The sequence below is a fragment of the Phocoena sinus genome, chromosome 5, assembly GCF_008692025.1.
Source record: "Phocoena sinus isolate mPhoSin1 chromosome 5, mPhoSin1.pri, whole genome shotgun sequence".
Lineage (NCBI taxonomy): Eukaryota > Metazoa > Chordata > Mammalia > Artiodactyla > Phocoenidae > Phocoena > Phocoena sinus.
Window position 1 is genome coordinate 22605861 of NC_045767.1, and position 15054 is coordinate 22620914.

The following is a 15054-nucleotide window of genomic DNA, read 5'->3' on the forward strand; positions in this document are numbered from 1 at the left end:
ATGAACCCAAAAATGTGCTGAGGGTCACTACATTATTTAAAACAAAAGCATGTTACATGTAAGAAATGTCAATATAAATGGGGTTATCTTTTGCATGGATGAAGATGGATATAGAGTTATGAAATGTGGGTGCTTAAATACTTTTTGGACATTTATTAACAATCAAAGTTGACATGAACTAATGGCAGTAATGATTCATTTATATATATATATATATATATATTTTTTTTTTTTTTTTTTTTTTTTTTTTTTTTTTGCTGTATGCGGGCCTCTCACTGTTGTGGCCTCTCCCATTGCGGAGCACAGGCTCCAACGCGCAGGCTCAGCGGCCATGGCTCATGGGCCCAGCCGCTCTGCGGCATGTGGGATCTTCCCAGACCGGGGCACGAACCCGTGTGCCCTGCGTCGGCAGGCGGACTCTCAACCACTGCACCACCAGGGAAGCCCCTCTTTTATAAACAAATAAAATTTATAAATTTTGGAGTTCTTTATATTTAAAAGTTAATAATAGGTATGAAGAGTTTTGAAAAAATTGTCTCTCTCATCTAGTAATTTGAAATTTTAGATCCTTTAAATAAACCTGACTCTTGTGAAAACAAAACACAAAAAAAAGCAAAAAGAAAAGGTAGAACCTCTTGTCCACATTTATTTTTGCATCTGTTTTTCATATTCTTCCCCATCAAAGCTAGATGCCATTTTTCATAGTTATGTATTGAATATCTGAGCATAGAATTTGGATTAAAGAGAAGGCAATAAGCAACAGATGGGAAAACTTTCTGGTTAATCCCTTGTGGACAGTGACATCTGAAACCCCACCCAAAGCAACCCTTCAGCAGCAGCGATAGTGCAGATACATCTGGGGGCCAAATTCATAATCTGGGTAAAGAAGGAAATTAAAACAAACGTAGTTATTAGCTTGGACTTCTCACAAAAATTCCTTTCTGTGCTGTCCGGAGAGATTAGAGTAGCCATCCATTCTTTCATCTCCTGTTGATAATCACAAAAGCAACTCTTAAATCTGTGTAAGTCAGTTCTCTTTATTATTCAGAGGACTTGCCACTCCAGTAAATTCCAGTATCAGTCCTGTTTCAGAGCACACGTGTTTACTTTATACAAAGCCCCCCAGGTGCACCTGGATATAGTCCAACCAAGACCACTTTACTCCCCAGTTTTACTACTTGTTTTGGAGCTCTGGAAACATGGAGTGTTTCCATACTCTGTCTCTGGAGTGTCTCATACTTCGGAAGGATTGTTGAAGAAGAACAGGTACAGTTAGTGTCCTCTCAAGGAAGTTTATTTGCTCATGTTAAAACAACTGGATTCAGAGACCTTAAGTCAAAGATCTGTTGCCTATTAAGGGAAGAAATGAAACTGGTCGGTTGCTGCTGGTTTAAAGTTAAAAGATTTGACTCTAATACTAGATCATCTGTTTGCAGTTGAATTGTTTCTGGAGTAACAACATTATGACGACAGTTTTTTTTCTGAAAAAATTGATAAAGATGATTCCTGTTCTTTTGGAGATTTTTCTTTCTCCATTAGCACATTTCAAGTGCACCTTTAACCTAGGATTATCCATCATGGAGTGGGGAAAATGTAGAGATTATAAAACTGTTAATAAAGATAATATATTAAAATATACCATTATTTAAAAACAGAATGGCTGGACTTAAGGTTCTCCTCAGAGAATGTAACTTCAAATTTGGTCGTTTTCCATAGTTCACGTGCAAGAAATAATTTCCATGGAGAAATTCGTAAAGGAATTCCACTGTTTTACTATAGAGCCCAGTTTCCTTGATCAAAGCAAGACTGTTAAGGACCTATATACTTGGATTATATGATACTGGACCTCAGGAGATATGCTTTTACTGAATTGCCAGGGCCAGGACTAGGTTGATGCAGAAGAGGTGCTTAAGGTGTAAAATTTAAGGAGACATCCACCTTGGGGGGGTGGGGGTCACAGGATAGATGCTGGGTTAAGACATAGAATTAAAAACAACATTAAAACAAATTTTTAAGTTTACATAAGCAATGTAGATTCTTTTTCATTAATTCTAACAACTTACTGTTCTGAACTTAAATATATTACATCATATGAGAGTACACTGACTTTAAAAGGCAAGTCACATGACCTTAACTGCAAAGTAATAGTTTTTTTCATTACCACATCTGTTACTTCAAAACCCAAAGCGGAGAATTCTCCAAATTCAATTAAACTGTGGATTCATGAAGTTCCACTCCTTCCTCACTCACACTTTTTCTCCCTGAGAATAATTTCATTATTTATGGAGAGGATCAAGGAGGTGGGGAAAGGTTTTAATTGCCGATCTGTTGCCACATTTTCTTCCCCACCTCAAAAACACTAAGACTGTCTCTCTGTTTTCTTTCACTCTAACTCCATTTTTCTTCTTTATAATAAAATTTCCTTCTTACCTCCTCTGTTCTCTTCCCCCTGCCCTCTATAATCCAGTCTCCTCTAATCAGATTTTTTAGTCCTGATAGTGTCATCATGGGCCTCTTTGTGGTTTTCAGGACGACAAATTTCTAAACTGTCTTAATATGACCTGATTAATGAGCAGCAACCAGTGAACTGCAAGACGATATTAAAAAACTGTACATATATGCTTCTCTATGGGAATCTAAGAACATTCTTAATCCATAACATCTAAGATGCCTAACTGGTAATTAGCCCTGAAATAGTATTGGAGCCACATGGCTCTGGAATATGACCATGATCTGTGTCCTATACCTTTGGATAATAATTTTTTTTCTTTTTTTTTTTTTTAATCCTAATTTTCCTTGGCTGAAAACATATTCCAGTACCATACGTTGTCAAATAAAAATACTTTACGCTAAATAAGTGAAAGAAGTCAGACAAAGAAAGACAAATACCATATGATCTCATTTGTATGTAGAATCTAAAAAACAAACAGAAACCAAGCTCACAGATACTGAAATCAGAATGGTGATTGCCAGAGGCCTGGGGGGTGGGGGGTGTAGGGTGGGCAAAATGGGTGAAGGGGCTCAAAAGGTACAGACTTCCAGTTATAACATAAATAAGTCCTGGGGAAGTAATGACAGCATGGGGACTGTAGATAATAACACTGAACTGCATATTTGATAGTTGCTAAGAGAGCAGGTGTTAACAGTTCCCATTACAAGAAAAGATTCTGTAATTTTGTACAGTGATATTAACTTGATTTATTGTGGTCACCATTTCACAGTATATACAAACATGAATTATCACGATATATACCTGAAACTAATATAATGTTGAACAGTGATTATTCCTCAACCTAAAAAAAAAAAAATTTATGCTAGAGAGCAAATTACAAGAAGAGCTTTTCCTCATATGAGGAAACATAAATTTATCTAACTGTCTTTGGTTCTTTGAAAGGAGATAAAAGTTGAGAGGGAAAACTAACTACAAAGTAGGATTGTTCTGAAATATGTTTTCCTGAACCAGTGAAATAAGTTCTGTTTACACATTCCTTACTTAATAGATCATGAGAAGAGACCTGTGATAAAGAGATTTAAGTTGAGGAATAAATCCTTACAGAGCCCTGAGGGAAATTTCCTTTTTGGTGCGGATTCTGAAAAGTATATATTCTTTTTCATCATTAAGATAGAAAGCTAAAAAGAAATCATGAATTTATAGACCAGATATTTCTATTTGCAGATTATCATTATCTTCTATATATACTTTTTTTTTTTTTTTGGATATTTCGTTGTCCATTGACCTGTTAAATGGAAGGAAGTGACACTCAGATCATTCGATCTTGATTCTTAGCCATATTTATAAAATTGAGTTGGGAAGAAGGTTAAACACACAGGGAAATTACTTGTAATTTTACAAATTACAAATTATTTGTAGTTTTTTTATCCATCAAGTTGTGTTTCTAGAACCGTTTAATTGTGTTACTATTTGGAGCGTCACTTTATGGTATGCACTTTGAGGCGGTTAGAATGAAGTCAGAATGAGGTCACATGAGCCAAAGAGAGGATGGAGAGGAAGGTACAGGTGGATTATAAATGTAGAATAGAAAGAATTCACGTACTAATTGAAGGTAAAGAAAAAGTGAAATTAGGGTTCATCTGGTAGTTCTAGTATCTAAAATAGGAACCATAACAGGAAGAACATGTTTGTACGTTTGTGGAATTGTAGGAGTTTGAGTTTCCGTTAGCATACAGTAGTTACGCAGCTAATAAATTCATGAAGCACTTCCTGTTTTGTTTTCTGCATATGGTATTGCAATTTCCTTATTATGGTTCATCTTCTATATGTATATCATCCCCAGTAGACATTAGACATCTTGCATGTGGACTATGCCTCATTCCTCTGTAGATCCTTGATACTTTGATAGAACCTGTGACGTGGTGGCACTCATTCCATGTCTGATGAGTCTATGACTAACAGATGCATGAAGAGCACAGAGGAAGAGATATCTCGTGGACAGTTGGAAATGCTGTTCTTGAACTCAAGAGGTAGAAGCTGGTAATACAGATTAGGAAATAACTTTTATTTCATTTTATTTAATAAACATGTATATGATACTATCTGTTCGACACTATTGTAAGTGCTTCACAAATTAGAAATAATTTAATCCTCGTAACAACCCCGTGATCATGAAGTAGAGGGGCTATTATTCCTTTTTTAGAAGAGAAAACCGGGGGAAAGAGAGGGTAAGGAATTTGCTCAGTGTCACACAGCAGGTGAGAGGCAGCGCTGGGACGGCACTGCCGGCCGTGAGCTGTGCTGGTAAGCACTACACCAGGCTGCTAGAGCACTAGAGAAAATAAAACCACCTGCCGCGCTCTCAGTACCTACTCTGTGCCAGTTTCTGTGCTCTAGGTGCTTTACGTGGGTTACCATTTAATCCTCTCCACAATCTCAACAGCAAACCTTTCTGTTTTACAGGTAAAGTGCTGCAGGTGTTGATTTTCGGTAAAGACCAAGCATCTGAAACTAATGTCTCTCTCTTCCAGCTTATCTTACCAGATTCCATGAAAGTACTGCCAGTGTACATGAACTGTTTGTTAAAAAACTGTGTGCTGCTCAGCAGACCAGAGATCTCAACGGATGAGCGGGCCTACCAGAGGCAGCTGGTCATGACCATGGGTGTGGCCGACTCTCAGCTCTTCTTCTACCCACAGCTTCGGCCAATAGTAAGCACACTGCGCTGGCTCATTTCCTAGAGGAGTCTGGAAGGGAATCATATTTTGCCATTTCCCGTATGTTGTGTCTGAAATATTTCGTTCTTAACAAGAAACTTACGAGTCACGTATGGCTTCACAACGCGTAGTGTGGGCCTGAGAGCCGGGGCTCTGGGCGAGCTGCGCATGCGCTTCAACCTGCGCTCGGGGCCCGTGTGGGTGGTGGGCGGACCTGAGGAGTTCTTCACGGAATCCTTCAGATGACTGCTTTTCCTTCCTCATTCCCAAACTGGTAATCTTCAGTGGAATAGGCAGGTTGAAAAGTGAGTCGACAAGTTGTTGAAGAAATCCAGCCTTACGGCATGAAAGGCAACCGATACGTGTGTATACGGATTTCACGTGCACACACGTTATCTGTTTTTTGACAGTATATGAATGTCTAAGTCACCACATTTAATCAGAATGGCTATGATTAGTCTGGAGCAAATGCTATCAGGGGTTTACAAATCAGAATGTATTTGAGGCTACCTACACTGTACACGGAAGGAACTGTCCTTGTCCTCAGAGTTTTTACTTGGCAATGTATTCTACTTATTTAAAGGTAATCCTTGATGTCGTGAATGCCCTTGTACTCCCTGACTAGACTCCTTCCCCTGAGACCTAACAAGTTATAATTGAGGGATAAAAGGGGGGAAGGCTGATGGCTTATTTCTAACTCCTGTATCCAACTCATACCCAGGCTCTCAGTGCAATTAGAGTTAAATTAAGTTGGAAATAAAAAGCTATTGATTCTTTCAATCAATATGAATGTTAGATGTAAATTGTTAACAATTGATTTTCATATAAAATTGGATTATCAACTATGTGCCAGAGAAACTAGAACTCTTAGGGACATGAACATCACCACTCCACTAAAATCACCTTGCCAGTGGGCAGTCCTTCTCTTTTCTGACTTGTCCACAGCATCTGACACAGTTTTCTCCCTCTGGAAACACCCTCTTTACTTGGTTTGTCCCAGTTTCTCTCCTGCTTCCTTTGCTAGTTTACCCTGTTTTCCCTGTTCAAGTACCCCGGAGCTCAGTCCAGGGAAGCTTCTCCTGTCTATCTACACTTAATCCCTTGGGGGTCTTGCCTATGCTCTCAGCAACATTTCTATACTGATGATTCCCAAGTTCCTATCTCCAGCAGTACCGCTGCCCTGAACCGTGGACGTGTCTGTGCCTGTAGCCTCCCGAGCATCTCTCCGTGAGCGTGTTAACGGGCATCTTTAACTGAGTCCTGACTGGGCCTCCCACGCCTGCTTCTCCTACAGTCTTCCCCATCTCCACTTATCACCCCTCCCTCCTTCCAGTTCTTCAGGACCAGCATCCTGCAGTCACCCATGGCTGCTTTCTTCCTCATCCACCCCATCTCATCCATCAGCAAACATGTCAGCTCTCCTTTCCAAGATTATCCAGAGGCTGACCACTTTTCACCCCTATATGTCACCACCCAGACTCAAGCATAATCACCTCTCCTGTGGACCGCAGCAATCCCTCCTAACAAGCCTCCTTGCTTGCCCCTCCAGTCTGTTTTTGGCACAGAAGTTAGAGTGATCCTGTTAAAATAATTGTCAGTTCACGTCCCTCCGCTACTCAGAACACTCCAGGATTTCGCATTTCAGTAAAAGCCAAAGTTCTTAACTGCCCTGGCCCAGTGCTGCCTGTGCTACTCTGCCCTCCCTTCTGTCTGACTCATCTTATTACTCTCCCCTTTCTCACTCCACTCCAGCCACACTGGCCTCCTTGCTGATCCTTGAACATCCCAGATAAGCTCTTGCCTCAGGACCTCTGCACCAGCTGTTCCCTCCATCTGAATGCTCTTCCCCAGATATCCCCATGGCCCTCCACTCATGCCCTCAGGTCTTTACTCAAAAGTTGTCTTTTCAACAAGCCTTCCTGGGCTCCCCTATTTAAAACTGTAACACTACTACCACTGCCACCATGGACGTGCCCTATCCCACTTTCCTGCTCCTTTTCTTCGTAACTCTTAACACCACCTAAATTTCTATATATTTAACTTAGATTATTTGTTGTCTCTTCTTCCCTCCAGAAAATGGTTAGCTGTACAAGGCAGGGATTATTGTCTAATGACTAGTAGGATAGTAGTAGATAGGACTAGTAGAGAGTAGGAACTCATTAAATATGTACTGGAAGGAAGGGAAGAAAGGAGGAAGGGAGGGAGGGGAAAAGAGAGGAAGGAAGGAAGGGAAGAAAGAGGGAGTTTCTAACTCTCTTGCCTTTGCCTGCATAGCACACATTAGATGTCAAGAGTACAACATTACCTGCTGCTATTCGTTGCTCTGAGAGCCGTCTTTCAGAAGAAGGAATATTCCTATTGGCTAATGGTCTGAACATGTTCTTATGGTTGGGAGTAAGTAGCCCACCAGAACTCATCCAAGGAATATTTAACGTGCCATCTTTTGCACATGTCAACACAGATATAGTAAGTATATTTTTTCTTTGTTTTGTAGTAATATACAAATCCTTAAATGTTGCTTTCTTTTTAGAGGCAGTTGGCACTTTGAGACATACATATGAAGTATACTTATTTTATGTGTTTTTTTTAAATTAAAAGATCTTAATAGTCTTAATGTCAAAGAATACACAGAGGGAGTGGAATGGGAATATAAGTAATGAATTTCCTGCTTTTTTTTTTTTAACAACTCCTATGAAAAATATTGGCCATGATCTTTTCCTGAGACCTGTGACTTTGTGGTAAAATGTTCTAATTCACTTTTTCAATGGCTAACTTAACTCAAAGATGATCTATTAGCTCTTGGTGTCTTCTTGCTTAGAAGTAAGCATTAGCATCTTACTGTCTTAATGGAGGAAATCTAAGTCCAGATCTTTCACATCCCCCAGGGGCCACATGCACCTGGGTAGTTACCTTTTGTTCACCATGAACCAGATTTCAGGGAAATCTAAGAGGCCACGTTCCCTTTGAGAAATCACATTTGGTGGTTTATTTTAATGTTGGAGCAGTGGTATTTGGATAGCATTTTCCAAATGGGGTAATGCCTCAGGGTCCTGCAACTGATCCACTGAAGGAATAAAGTGTGTCCTTTTCTCACACAACATAGCCTTGAAATGTCCATCTTGCAAAGGGATTAAAGACATCCTTTGTAAAAAAAACAACACCCTTTGTGTCATTTCAGTGATATACATGTGTCAAGTTCCAGGGAAGGATTTTTATTTTCAAAAGAGAGTTCATTGGTGGAAATGCATGCTGATACGTATGAATAATTTTTAGTACATTTTTTCATATTTTTGGTTTTTAGGTAAATGAACTAAGCCAAGCGTTCAGTATATGGTTTAGAAAGATGTTTTTTAACTTTAACATTCTAGTAATCTCATTCTGCTTCTATCTAAATGTCAGAAATTGTACTGAAACTTAAACTTGAATTTCTTAAATTTAGACATTATTGCCTGAGCTGGGAAACCCATACTCACAAACACTCAGAATGATAATGGGTATTATCCAACAAAAGCGGCCATATTCAATGAAGGTAAGAATGAGATTTTATTTTTTTCCTTTTTCAAGTCTTTTTAAAAAAATTTCCTTATAAACTTCTAAAATGCATGTCCTATATTTTTATAACATGATTTTTTGATAGAAAACTCACATTAACCTCCAAGTATATCTACCTACTTGTCAATCACAAACATATAAAGATAAACAGCTATCACCATGGGTTAACCATGGGTCATCTTATGAAGTATTAACTTAGAAACAACTGATAATATTAACAGGCTTTGAAATGATTTTTCTGTCAGTGCTTAAAATTACTCAGAACATTTGTTATATTTGGACTTTACAATTTTTGATTTATTATCTCTGAAAAATTTTGCTATTCTAGTCCTTCTAAGGACTCAAAATTGAGTTTGAGGAAGAGTTTAAAATGTCTGTATCTCAGGAAAATTATGCCTTGTCGCTAAATCCCATGTACTCGCCTCTGTCTTCCTTCTCAAGCTCAATATTAGAATCTCCTGGAGTTTGGAATGTACAGGTGACAGTGGTCTATTACTGTACTACTTCCTGTAGAGGTATAGGACACTCACCTGAAGGCAGGCCTCTACAGGAACCAGGGTATTATGGGGCTGTTTTTCCCCTGAAACATAAATGTGATATCAGTTTATGTCAACATTCTTTACCATTGATACTCACGCATGCAAACATCAACTTTGGGTAGAACTTAGGAAATTTGAACTAATATAGAGCTTTATAATCTCTATAATCTCTGGAAAGGACAACCTTTCCAGAACTGTTTTTACATCACTACTTGGGTTCAGTTTTAGGACAGGACCTAGAGATGGCAGAGAAGGTTCAGAATAAACATGTTCTTCACTCTCTGGACACCCTGGAGACATGTAATGAAATCTTAGGGTCTTATGAAACACAAATTGAAGACCGCTGGTACTCAGAATGCACAGCAAGGATGATCCACCTTTGTCCCAGCAGCAGCAACTGCATCTCCACAGTTGACCCCATTTGCAGAGAAGAGGCCAGACTAAACATGGGGATCATCCTTGTGCTCAGTAGCCCCTCCTTCCAGGGGGGAAAAAAACCCTTTCCTCTCCTCTGCTTTCTCCCACCTGCTCCAGTAACCCCTTATCAAGGTCATGTCAGCTTTGGTTATTAAAATATCTGGGGTAAGCTCCAAATATGATATGTAAATAAAATATTATATAAATAAAATATTTATTTTATTTATATAAAATTTTTACTTATATAATTTATATAATTTTTTATTTATATAGATTTATATTAAATTTATATTATATAAATAAAATATAAATTTTATTTATATAAATTTATATTAAATTTATATTATATAAAAAATATTTTATTTATTATATAAATAAAATAAGCAATTGTGTAATAAAATAATTTTAGCTTGAATACTTAATCAGATTTTTTTATGTACCAGTGGCAAACTTATCTGTTGTTTGTAAAATCCTTGACATTTTCAGGGTATCATCTGAAAATCCCCTTGAGGAGAAGACCACTAGCGTGTCAAGACAGCATATCCCCCACTGCTATAAATGCAATTCCCTGAGACCTTCCACCAACAAGTGCTGGGTGGTCCAACTTTGTAGAGACTCAAATGGTAGAGCAGGATATTAATTACTTTACCTTATAGTTGAGTTTCCCCCAAGGCCGAAATTCATTCCCCATTCTATTTCCCACTTCACATGATGGCCAGATGCATTCATCAGAGAAGGTTTTACAGTGAGTACCACATGAAAACCAAAATGTTGAGGTTTTGGACCCACAATGAGGCTGGACCCACATTGCTGTTGCCGGTAATGGACAATGGCAGAGGTCTTAGTGTTACCTGGGGAAAGGTGGAGAAAACACAAGAAAAGAGAAAATTGCCTTGGTTTCAGGCTCACCAGGATGCACATCTTAAACTCCTTTGGAGATGTTTCCATGAAGGGGTTCGTTTCTTTCCCCATGTCAGAGTGGAATATGACTATCCACACAGCTGTTCCAGTGTCAGCTCCCAGGGCTTGGCACTGACAGGCCAAGACATCACACGTGTCCATATCCACATGGAATCAGCTGGCTTGTAATGGTAGCAGCAGTTGTTATAATATTATTATTAGTTCAGGGTTGGTTCAGAGTTTATCAGCCTAAGGCCCTGGCCAAAATAACATAACGGAAAAAAAGCAAGCCATGTTGACAACATTATTTTACTTGATTAAAAAAAAAAAAAAAACCTATATAAAGCAGCAGTAGGGAGGGCTGGGCCCTCCCAGCCAATATGTAACAAACCTTCCTTGCTGCAGCTGGCGTGAAGCTAGTAGCTACAGGCCCTTTGGGTGATTCCGCACGTGAAAGGAAATAAGATGATGTCCTGGCTCTTCTGAATTATACAGGAGGCAGGTGGAGACAGTGATTTGCATGTGTGGCTCCATTAACCACGCTCATGGCTCAACAGATATCAAATTCGTTCTGATCATCTGCTCTGAATTCCTGAAACAGGAGTGAGTAAGGAGGCAGTCAGTAAGTAGAAGGGCTCAGAGTATTCATGACGGACTACCCTCTTCTGGGTTTCTTCTCCACGTGCCTCTTCCTCTAGAGCAGCACCATCCAATAATGTAAGCTGCACATGCAATTCTATACTTGGTAGTAGCCACAATTCAAATGTAAAAAATCCATTTTGATAATGGATTTTATTAACCTAGTATATCCAAAATATTATCATTTCCACATGTAAGCAGTGTAAAAATTGTTTTGAATATTTTTGAAGAATTTATTAATTTTAGTGGTTGAAGAACTTTACATTTTCTCTTTCATCCACTTCCTTTGCACCTACACTGCCTAATTCAGATCCTGATCATCTCCCACCTAGATGCTTCCGACTGCTTCCTGTCTGGTTTCCCTCATCTCCCCAGTGCATTCTAGGCACCATAACCAGTTGTTCTTAAACACCTTCACTGGATCACATTCCCTACAAAAACCCAAAGGCATTACCTCCCATTGCCTTTCAGAAGTGTGGGCTAGTTTACATACCAGGCAGGACTGTGTCTTTTGTATGTGGTCCCCACATGGAATGCTAGCTCGGCCCCCACCTCCTTAAGGAAATCCCACCCTGTCCTTTAAGGTTCGGTACAGTCACTACATTGTGAAGCCTTTCCCGTAGCACTCAGCTTATGTTTCATTGTTGCCACTTATAATTAATTGTATGTCTTGGTTTTTGTGGTTTTGGGGTTATTGCCTCTCTCCACTCTGGATAATAGGCACTTTCCTATCATCCTCCAAGGCCTCACAGACAGTGGACATTATGTAATTTTGGTGAAATTGAAGGATACAAAATTTAGCCACATTCAGAAAATGTTTATAACCAGCTAACTTGTTTTTTTTCTTAGCTCACAATAGTAAAGCAGCGAGAACAGCCAGAAATGGTTTTCCGACAGTTCCTGGTAGAAGACAAAGGACTTTATGGAGGATCATCCTATGTGGATTTCCTTTGCTGTGTTCACAAGGAGATCTGTCAGCTGCTTAATTAATTGAAACTTCTCTATTGTTGATACTGCATTTCTAAGGAGATAATCTCCTTCTTGGTGCCTAATTCTCCTGACAATAACAGGCTAGTTTTGATTTCTTACTCATTTTCAGAATAGCTTTCCAAGACGGCATTTAGAACTACAGCTTTGGTGCTCAGGTATAAAGCCAATGAAGGTACAATTGTACCTTAAAGGGAACAGTCTATGTCTGATTGCACAATTTTTAACTGTTAAAACTGATGCAGTTTGCATTTCTTGAAAGGCATAGTTTACAGAACTGTAAACATTCTCAATTTTCTTTCTTTGTGCTAGACATATAAATTATTTTTCAAAATGTATAGATTTGGAGTAAAAAGTTTTGGTTCCTCTCCCATTTGCAGCGAGGAAAAAAACAACTTAATTTTTACATTATGCTTAAATTTTTTTAAAACCATGTAACCCCATTGAACACAGTTTTCAACTTGAAGTTTGCATAGCGGACTTTTAAATAACCTTGGAATCTATTTGGTAGAACAATTTGTGTTCTATATTTTTTTCATAATTATATGTTATGTATGTTAAAACTATTTTCCAGTTGTCGTTTTATCTGTAAAACTGTCTTTATCAATATTCTTAATGGTTCTCTGTACAACTTTGATGGTTTCTACCTGTATATAATGGATCTTAACCAGTTCAATAAATCACTTCATATGCTCTTACTCAGCAGACAGAATTCATTATTTAGGTATTTTGAGATTTTAAAAAGAAATAAGGGTAGTAGTTAAAGCGTCTTGGAAAACGTTGTTTGGATGGATCACTAAAAACGAAATATTTTGCGGGGGGAGTTGAGGAGAATTAGGTAAATAAATAAATATAAGCAATGTCAGAGACAGTGTACTTGAGAAAGGCAATTTAAAAGTTCTCCAATATGTGGGGCTTCCCTGGTGGCCCAGTGGTTAAGAACCCATCTGCCAATGCAGGGGACACGGGTTCGAGCCTTGGTCTGGGAAGATCCCACATGCCACGGAGCAACTATGCCTGTGCACCACAACTACTGAGCCTGTACTCTACAGCCCACGTGCCACAACTACTGAGCCCGCGAGCCACAACTACTGAAGCCCGTACGCCTAGAGCCCGTGCTCCGCAACAAGAGAAGCCACCGCAATGAGAAGCCCACGCACTGCACTGAAGAGTAGCCCCCACTCACCACAACTAGAGAAAAACCCACACGCAGCAACGAAGACCCAATGCAGCCAAAAATAAAAATAAATTTATTAAAAAAAAAAAAGAAATGTAGGTTTGTCAACATGAACGTGCAGTGGGATGAGAGCATATATGATCCCAAGCTACTTTTTTACAAGGACTGCCTGTCAAGTAAGTATAGCAATGATCCCACTCCACTCTGAGGTGAGTGTTCAGTTCTAGGCACCATACAATGTGTGAAACAGAAGCCCAGACCACATTCCTTAATTCACTTGAAGACAGTCTATCTAATGAATCAGATCAGCCAAGATGGCAGAGTAGAAAGATCCTGAACTCACCACCTCTCACATGCACAACAGAAACAGTATTTGCAGAACCACCATTGATGCAAAAAAACAGAACCTACCAGAAAAGATATACAACTAAAGATAAAAAGGAACCACAGGGAGATGGGTAGGAGGGGCGGAGTCATGATACAAACAAGTCTCATAACTGCAGGTGGGCAACCCACAAATGGGAGAATAATTACAATTGCAGAGTTTCTCCCAAAGGAGTGAGAGGTCTGAGCCCCATGTTGGGCTCCCCAGCCCAGGAGTCCTGGACTGGGAAGATGAGCCCCCAGAGCATTTGACTTTGAAGGCCAGTGGGGCTTACTTTCAGGAGTCCCAGAGGGCTGAGGAAATAGTAACTCCACTCTCAGTGCACACAAAACCTCACCTGCTCCAGGACCCAGGGCAGAAGCAGTAATTTGATAGGAGCCTGGGTTAGGCCTACTTGCTGATCTTGAAAAGTCTCCCAGAGAGGCAGGAGGCATCTGCAGCTCCCCTGGAGACACAGACACTGGTGGCAGTCATTTTGGGGAGCTTGTTCTACCAGGTGGACACTGGTGCTGGCAAGTGCCATTTTGGAACCATCCCTCTAGCTTATCAGCCTCAGGACCCAGCCCTGCCCCACTCAACAGCCTGTGGGTGCCAGTGCTGGGATGCCTCAGGTCAAGTAACTAACTGCATGGGAACACAGGCCCACCCACAGGAAGACAGGCTGATTGAAGACCCTCTGTGCAAAGCCCTGCCACTGTGGGGCCTTTAGGGACTTTCCACCCCCTCACTTGTTCCCGTAAACCAATTCTTCTCCCTATCGTGCGCCACTCCTTCTCCCTATCGAAACCAATTCTTCTCCCTATCGTGCGCCACTCCTTCTCCCTATCGAAACCAATTCTTGGAGTTTTTCAGTTGACGGGGACTTGCCAGACAGCGGGTAATTTTCCAGTTGCCCGTAACAGGTATACGCCCTAACCGCCACAATGAACAAACAACTATAACGGCCAGAAGGTGGGACAAAAGTTCCTAAGCCAATGAATTCAAAAGTCACCACATTTACCCAATCATTGTGAGAATATACCCGCCCTATGAGTAAATAAACCTATAAAAAGTATGTGATTCCGCTTTTAGGGGTTCCCCATCGGCCTCCTGCGTGAGGTTCAGGGAACCCCGGTGCATCGGCTCCTAATAAACCTCTTGCGTGTTGCAGCGGCTCTCGACTCTTGGCGGTTCTTGGGCGAGTTGGAATCCCTCGTAGACCGTTTGGGTCTAACATTTGGGGGCTCGTCCGGGATCCCCACTCGCCCCCGGGTCACAAGAACATCGGGAGTCGGAGGTATCAGGTAGGC

At 40.1% G+C, this 15054-nt stretch overlaps 1 protein-coding gene and 1 long non-coding RNA gene across 7 annotated transcripts in view; one reads left to right on the plus strand and one right to left on the minus strand.

Moving 5' to 3' along the window:
• SEC24D (SEC24 homolog D, COPII coat complex component) overlaps positions 1–12901 on the plus strand; it is a 111611-nt gene extending 98710 nt beyond the window's left edge. For 4 of the 6 annotated variants that reach the window (XM_032633434.1, XM_032633437.1, XM_032633438.1 and 1 more), the window contains 4 exons: positions 4984–5163; positions 7444–7635; positions 8609–8698; positions 12066–12586. In XM_032633434.1, the coding sequence (XP_032489325.1) occupies positions 4984–5163; positions 7444–7635; positions 8609–8698; positions 12066–12206 (603 nt within the window). In that variant the 3' untranslated portion in view covers positions 12207–12586. Of the gene's footprint in view, positions 1–4983; positions 5164–7443; positions 7636–8608; positions 8699–10163 lie in introns of all 6 variants that reach the window. The other 2 variants (XM_032633435.1, XM_032633439.1) reach the window with 2 other exon arrangements.
• Positions 419–10447, minus strand: LOC116754630. Its single transcript, XR_004350107.1, has 3 exons — positions 10327–10447; positions 9252–9301; positions 419–1350 (listed from the first exon to the last, which is right to left on the minus strand). It is a non-coding gene; the product is annotated as an uncharacterized LOC116754630 (long non-coding RNA).
• Positions 12902–15054: the final 2153 nt, after the last annotated feature.